Below are 8,197 nucleotides of genomic sequence, written 5' to 3'. Positions count from 1 at the left end.
TGCACCCTTCATGTAAAATCTTATTTCGTGTTCCGATTAATCCTTTCGTAATCATATCAAATTATATATCAATAATTATAGATTACTAGGATTAAATTTCCGGGCATTACAGATAAATAAAAAAATTATTAAATAATAATATTTATTATATCGGTTAATTCGATTAAACAATTTCAAAATTTTGAAAACCGTAATCGAATGGTATTACCCGACTCATCCCTTGAGGCCAAAAGAAAATCGGACATTAAAAAAAAAAAAAAAAGGGAGAGAACAAGAAAATAAATATAAATAAATAAAATAACAGTTTTTGTATTCGTCAGATGGGTGGATGAATCAACGGACAAGAACCAATCATATTGGAGTAAGATCACAGGCACGGCCAGGATCTCAACTGGGTTTCCCAGTGATCGTTAAATCTTTTAAAATCAAATTCAATGCTTTCCTTGTTCAAATCCTTCTCCTGATTCGAAATTATCCACCAACCCCAGTTGTAATTTCAAATCTTGAGACCAGAGTTTGATGCAAAACCAAGGCGAAGCCCACATCTGAACGAGGGAAGAAGCCCTAATTTTCTCTCAGGTTTTACTCAATAAAACCACATGTTCTCTTGTTGATTCTATCTGCAGTTGTTGAATTGTTAATATTTGTTTCAATAAGTATAGGTATGATCGTTAGAAAGTACGGTCGCCGGGGTAGAGACTTGACAAGAAGCTATTCAGGGGACAATAGCCTATCAGACGTCGTTGCCGATTCTCCTTCCCAAGAATTCTCCCAAGATGTTTACAATTTCACCTTGTCGTCCCAGGACTCCGCTCGCTGTAACTGGTCAGATCCCTACGGTTTCAATTCGTCCCAGGATACGAGGAAATTGACGATTTTGCCCTCAGTTAAGGACGTGGATACTGGGGATTTTGATGGGGGGTTGTGGAAACCGAAGAAAGTGAAGTTGTTTGACGTTGATTGGGAGACATACGGTTCAAGTTCGTCTCAGGATTCGAGAGAATTTGCGATTCCGAGCTCTGGGTATGGGGGACAAGATGGGATTTTGGAGTTTCCCGATGGGGGTTTCCGGAAACCCAAGAAGGTCAATTTGGGTCCATATGGTGTTGATTCATCGCTGGAGAAAACCCAGAGAAAGGGCGGGGAGAGTAAGGTTTTTGAGTTTTCAGACGGTGAGTTTTGGGAATCAGAGAAGTTCAAGAACATTGATTGTGATTCATATGGGTTAAATTCCTCTCAGGAATTGAGTGAATTGGGAATTTCACTGCCAAGAAAGTGCAAAGGTGTTGGTGATCCCAGGAAATTTGACGAGGTTTCTGGGAAACCCAACAAGAAGAGGAAGAAGGAAAATGTGTGCTTACAGAAGAAAAAGAATAAGAACAAGATGAAAATCAAGGAGGTGGTATCAGGCGATGTATGTCTTACCAGTACATTGATGGAGACTCAGGAGTTTGGGGAGATGATGGAACACATGGATGAGGTGAATTTTGCATTGGATGGATTGAAAAAGGGACAGCAGGTGACAGTTAGGAGGGCAAGTCTTCTGTCATTGTTATCAGTTTCTGGAACAACACAACAACGGAGGCTTTTAAGGGTTCATGGGTATTTTACTTCTTTTTAGAAAAGCTATCATTATAATGTCTTGCATATTCAATTGCTATATATTTATACTTTTTTGTTTCATTTGTGTTGATATGGTATGTGTGTGTCAAAGGAAAAGATCGTGTACAAAAGGAAAATTTATGGATTGTTCGTATTTCAGTTCCAGGTTTTTCAGTTTTATAACTGCAGTATTCATGATATAAGTTTAAACTTTTGGGCCTTTATGATATCGTAAAAAGTTCAAGTAACTGAAAGAATGTAGAACCAAAACACGAATCTTGTCTTCATTGCAATAGGAAGCGATATCATATGCTATGTCAAATGATGCATTTGAATCTTTTTGCTACATTTATAGTGTGTGTGTGTAGTGAGAGTTCTGATAATTTTCTCAATTTGTGTACTCATGTTATCTTTCTTAGAATGGCCAAGACAATCATAGATGCTGTGTTGGGACTCAGCTTTGATGACCCTCCCAGCAACCTTGCTGCTGCTGCTTTATTTTACATTCTAACAAGTGATGTGAGTAATATCGATTTTTATATCATAGCCTGAATTTACTTTATTTGTCGTATTTTAATTAGCTACCATGTAAACATTACTTTCCATGTAACCTCTAATTTATAACTTGTTTTCAAATTTCTATGTCAGAGTCAAGATGATAATCTGCTGGATTCACCAAATTGCATCCGCTTTCTATTAAAATTGTTGAAACCACTTTCATCTAATGCTGGCAAAGAAAATGCGCCAAGCATTGGTAGCAAGCTTCTAGGCATGTGCAAGAATACTGGATTCTTCCAAAATTCAGCCAAGGGAACAGATTCCAGTGTTGCTGCAATATCGCTCAAAGTTCATGAGATGCTTATCAATTGCAAGGAATTAAAGTCAAAAGATGATTCTGATAATGTAAAAGAAAAGCCCGAGTTGAATCCCAAATGGATTAGTTTACTTACAATGGAGAAAGCCTGCTTATCTGCTATATCTATTGAAGGTTTAAATCACTTACTGCTGCAATTTTATGAAAGTGATGCCAGCTTTTTATTTATCTACTTTCAAGGTTTTATTTTGTTAGATAGGAGGACCAATGTCCGCCTAAATAGTTTCAACTTTCAGTTTTAATTAGATTAGCTTGATTATGTCACAAATAACATCGTTGGAGTTTTAATTGCCTGTTTTAGTATATTCACATCCTAAGGAGTGTACATCTCACATTTTGAACAATCACTCAGACACCCTGTAATCATGTATTTGGAAAATATTTTATTTGTTCCTTACATACATCTACATCCTAAGCCCACATGTACTTGGATTCTTCCTCTTTTATTTTTCTTGACATCTGATAACATTTTTTCTGATGTTCTCAGCTAGTTTTTCATCTCAACCTCCCGTTCTCTGATTTACTTACCTTATGGCAAACAATGGCTTTTGATTTCACCGTGAAAAACCTTAATTAGCGAGAAAAGTGCGTATTGCATATTGCAACAGTCTCTCTTGGTTTTCTTGTATCTTTAGTAGCACATTATCTCGTATATTGCTTTATAATTTTGGTTGCATAATATTTTCTCAAATCGCTCCTGTTTTCTTTGTAAGTTTTCTTCTTAATTGCTTGTTATACAATTGATGCACTCTCTTGATTATTGAGAAAATTTATAGATCTCATACAATTTCTCTGTGCTTTTTCAAATTTGTTAGACAGCTCTGGTGCAGTACGAAAAACTGGTGGCAACTTCAAGGAAAAATTGAGAGAATATGGAGGACTTGATGCTGTGTTTGAAGAGGCAAGGAAATGTCATTTTGTTATGGAGGTATGAGCCTGTATGCTATTTTTCTTGGTTTTGATATATGGTGGACAACACATGTTGGCTGATTGATGCTACTCAGTCTTGACAGTTGAAAAGATGTCTCCTTGATAGCATTAAAATTATTTATCACCTATTGTCCCATGAAATGGCAATGGCTAGTTTTATATATATTATGGATTCTTATTAGCCATTTGATATATTTATAGTCAGATATTTTTGGGATATGTTACTTAATGCTCATTAAATGCAGGAATGGTTGGAGCAGATTTATGTACCAGATTCAAAAGATGCTACGGGGACAGAAAGTCTAGTATTGCTTTTGAAATGTCTAAAAATCATGGAAAATGCTACATTTCTTAGCAAAGATAATCAGGTTCTACATTTTGTGTCACACACTCTGCATGCCTTTATATTTTACTTGAGCTGTTTAATACCTCGTTAGGTTAAATTACTAATCGGCAATTTCCATCTTGGTATGTATCTGTACATCTAGTGCCACTTGCTTGGGATGAAAGGAAAATATGATGGCCAACAGGCTCCAAATTCTTTCACAAAGCTGATTATGAGTTTCATTAAGATTCTCTCAGGTATTTTTTTGTATATTGCTTACCTTTGATATCTATCTTATCTGCTGACCTGTGATATCTATCTTATCTCCCTTGTAGTTTTCCGTTGTCACCTGCTTTAGTTTGTTGACTACCTTGGTCTGTTCTTGTTTTTGTCAAAGCTCAAGACTTGATTTTGTTTCTGATATCTAGCAATGGTGCATTGTTACCCAGGCATTTCCTTATCCAGAAGTTTCCCTGGCAGTTCTTATGATAAAAAGTTGTCTGATACTTCTAACGGAAGCAGTCAATCTGGTTGTAGCATGGAATGGAATGTTTCTCAGAAAAGTTTCAATGCATCACAACCCAATCAATTCCTGATTTCTGGTCAGCCAGAATCTTTCAAGTCTTACCTGGAACCTACTCAAGTTTCATCTGATCCTCTATTACTCAAGATGAGACTAGAATCTTCAAACGCAGGGTCATGTAGTGGATCATTTGGGAATTCAAACACTGTTCCTAGCGTGAGATGTTTTGATTCAGAAATGGAATTTGGAGGTGGAAAGACTCAACTCATGGGTACCAACATTGGAGCTATGGACGACAGCCAAGATCCTTTTGCATTTGACGATGACGACTTTGAACCCTCAAAGTGGGATTTGCTATCCGGAAGGTTAATTAAACCTCACTCACAAGAAAGTAGGCCAACCATGAGACCATTTAAAGATGGGAGTCGCTCTCTACTAGTGTCGAGCCAGCAAGAGTCTAGCAACACAGAAAATTGTCATAATCAGGAGGCCTCTTGTTCTTCAGCGGTTTATGAAGAGCAGTCCATCCTTCTAGCAGATTGTCTTCTCACTGCTGTCAAGGTAATTTACCTGCAAAGTTTCAATATCTGACATTTGTGAAATCTCTTGACCTCATCTCTTGTGAAGATCACTTCCATATATAGCTTACAATGACAAATTTTCATGAAACGACAGGGACATCTATAACTGTTCTGTTGTTGTTGATGATCATTATATGAGCCTTCTGCAATTTTTTTGTTCCATGTTTGCATCTTTGGGGAAACTATTGAGGTTAACTGATATTGTTGACTTTTCCAGGTTCTAATGAACTTGACCAATGATAACCCAGAGGGTTGTCGACAAATTGCAAACTCTGGGGGCCTGGAAATATTATCTTCGCTGATTGCAGATCATTTCTCGTCGTTCACCTTATCTTCGCCACACAATGATCTGAGAGAGAGTAGTTTGTCATCTAGATCAAGTCCAAAGATTGATCTCCAGAGTAACCCTAGTTTATCTGATCAAGAATTGGACTTTCTTGTAGCTATTTTAGGTTTGCTTGTGAATTTGGTTGAGAAGGATAGCTGCAATAGGTAAATTATTTCCTTTTTTGTTCCTAGAACAGATATTTTCAGATATGCGCACACAAACAGCACATAATTAAGTGATCCCTCGGTGTCTGCTGAAAAGTTTCTTGAAACGTTGGTGTTTTTGTTTTTTGCAAGTGTCCACGGTTGTATTTAGGAGGTCAAAAATGTGTCAGATATACATGGAAACTGGGCAAATTTTCTTCTGTTTAATTATTGTTCAAAAGGGTAGATTGGTAACCAATAGTATCGAGATTCCTATCTTTAATTTTTTTAGATGACGAGAGAGTGTAATTCAAAATTTCTCCATTGAAGATTTTTTCGTCATATCTAGCAAACAGATTTATGAAACAAAATCTGAAAGTCGTTGTGTCACCTGTCAGTTTTCATCGTTGACCTTTATCAAGTGGCAGTACTATTTTGGCTCTTCCACGTGAATATTGTTTGTGTATAGTTTAACACTTTGGAAATAATTAAACTACTCTATTTGATTCAGAGCTCGGCTTGCAGCAGCTAGTGTTTCATTACACCACCTGGAAGGCGATGGAGAGGATAGAAGGGATGTGATCTCGCTCTTATGCTCAATTTTTTTGGCTAACCAAGGGGATGGTGAGGCTGCTGGAGAGGGAAAATGTTTGTCCTTGGTGCGGAAACCTTTTTTTTTCCCTGCTATCTTAATGTCTAATGGGATATTATGGATCATAAATTTGCATTGTGGAACTGTTTGCTATATTGTAGTTTACTCCGAGGAAATAGATTTCAAGGAAGCTGAAAGTTGAAATCTCACAACTTTATTAGTACTTACTGAACTTAACAAATAACTTATCTGCGAGCTTATGTGTGGTGTCTTTCTCAAGAGGAATTATGCTTGTACTAAGTTCATGATTCTGAGTACTTGTGGAGGTTGATTAAATATTTGGTTAAATTATGTCGGCAACTCCCTGAATTTTTGGCCTAATTACACAAACACCATATTACTTTGTATCATCCTTGCAACAACTTATTTAACCTTATGAACTACTCTCATCAGTCTGACTTTTAGGGAGATGCCAACAGAGTTGGTTTAGTATACACTAATGATTTTAGAAACTGAATAATAAATTTGTTTGTTTGATGCAGGAGGATGAAGATTCCATATTACAGGGAGAAAAGGAAGCTGAAAAGATGATTGTAGAAGCTTATGCTGCTCTTCTTCTTGCATTCCTTTCAAAAGAAAGGTTAGAATGAAGTCACGCCCCTTATGTCACGTTAATATAGGGGTATATCAGCGTGTGTGAATGTGTAATGGACATGTTTCTCATTCATTGATTTAATCTTGACTTCCAGTAAGGGCACGCGGAACTCCATTTCTAAATGTCTCCCCAAGCAGAACCTGGCAATACTTGTTCCAGTGTTGGAGAGATTTGTGGTAGGCATTTCTTATGTAGCTCGCCTTTGGTAAACTAAAACATTATGCATGCACCAATATATTTTCTCCACAAGTATACTCATTTTTGGCCTGTGATGCACGAGCATTCGAAAATTTTGATTGATGCTCTGTTGGATTATATATACCAAGAATGTGGACACTGAGGTGACATGTTGGACACGAGGTGTGTCCAAAAATTAAGAGGAAAAAAAATTGGACGCGGTGGGGACACAGCAAATACACGGATATGTGGAGAATCGGACTCGTGTTGGACACAAATTGAACATTTTTTAAAATTTAGGACAAAAGTTGACAAAGTTTCCAGAAATTTCTCAATATTTATATGTTTTGAATGATGACTTCAATTTCAAAACTTGGAAAATATGTACTTGATAAATTACAAGTGTATCTATCATTTGTTGGATTATGTTCTCAATTAATGATATGATAAAATTGTGTAGTGCAATATGTTTGACTGACTATCTCGAATCTTGATGTATTCACTCAATATTATTGATTTTCTTATTTTCAATTTCAACTTTACATGTTTGTATGTATTATCTTCATGTGTGTGTGTATAACAGCTGTTCTTTCCGCGTGTCTTATATTGTTTGCAATATTGGTGTCCGTGGCTGGGCAACATAGGTTGTTCTACCTGTTAAAATTACCGAAGATACTGAAGTGAATTATGTTTTGAATTTATGGATAACAATTTGAATATGAATCTTGTCTTTGCCAGGAATTTCATCTAACGTTGAACATGATTTCACCGGAAACACACACTGCCGTGCTGGAAGTTATTGAATCGTGTAGGATTCATTGAGAGCTCTCAAATATGCCAAGTCTATGAACGGTGTCACCTTACTCCTCCCTCAGTTCCGCTGTAACAGCAGGTCGCAAATCTTACCACAGGGAGTATCATAGTTCTTTGTTGGTTCTGTTCTGTATATTTTTTCGTCTCTCATGTGGTCATTTTATATATTTTCTTGATTCCGGCAGTTAGCTATTTTACATGATGATGGAGACTGATATGCTTGTATACGAACAATTGGTAAAAAGTTAACCATTTCTCTCTGAAGCTGTTTGTAATAGTTCTGCATATCTTTGTGATAGTTAAGAATGCTGAATTATATATGCATTTTTAAACAAGTGTAATCGAATTTTTTGTTTTGTTTGTTTTGTTAGTTGTTTTCATTTCTACAAGGATTTTGAAAAAAAAAAAAATTTAAAAATCTTGCACCAGATTCCTATAGAACAAATGAAGTGAAAAAAAGTACTCACATGGATGCTGCGTGCTTATTCAACTATTGGAAGCCACAATTCAAGGTGGTGGTGCATGGTTGGTCTACAAAATTGAGAAGGTACCGACCATTGGATCATTCTTTGAATTCTTCACGCAATCGATTCAGTTCATCATACTCAAGTACAAAAAATTAAAAATTATAATATAAATTTTAAAATAAAAAAA

The 8,197-nt window shown here is 36.3% G+C and overlaps 1 protein-coding gene across 3 annotated transcripts; it reads left to right on the top strand.

Moving 5' to 3' along the window:
* Window positions 1-357: 357 nt before the first annotated feature.
* LOC140821989 (wings apart-like protein 2) lies at window positions 358-7,910 on the top strand. Of its 3 annotated transcripts, none has more exons than XM_073182703.1 (14): window positions 358-403; window positions 489-579; window positions 663-1,602; window positions 2,022-2,121; window positions 2,251-2,590; window positions 3,292-3,404; window positions 3,652-3,774; window positions 3,895-3,988; window positions 4,181-4,815; window positions 5,053-5,327; window positions 5,818-5,965; window positions 6,441-6,538; window positions 6,648-6,729; window positions 7,469-7,910. In XM_073182703.1, the coding sequence occupies exons 3-14, from the start codon at window positions 665-667 to the stop codon at window positions 7,550-7,552; spliced, it is 3,030 nt and encodes a 1,009-aa protein (XP_073038804.1). In that variant the 5' UTR covers window positions 358-403; window positions 489-579; window positions 663-664; the 3' UTR covers window positions 7,553-7,910. The 3 variants fall into 3 exon arrangements, with proteins under 3 accessions (XP_073038804.1, XP_073038810.1, XP_073038797.1); XM_073182709.1 differs by having other exon boundaries at window positions 367-579; window positions 4,181-4,333; window positions 4,427-4,815; XM_073182696.1 differs by having other exon boundaries at window positions 367-579.
* Window positions 7,911-8,197: the final 287 nt, after the last annotated feature.

This window comes from Primulina eburnea, chromosome 2, assembly GCF_022965805.1.
Source record: "Primulina eburnea isolate SZY01 chromosome 2, ASM2296580v1, whole genome shotgun sequence".
NCBI classification, from domain to species: Eukaryota; Viridiplantae; Streptophyta; class Magnoliopsida; order Lamiales; family Gesneriaceae; genus Primulina; species Primulina eburnea.
Note: the sequence above shows the minus strand (reverse complement) of the source record. Positions and strands in the feature narration are given on the sequence as shown.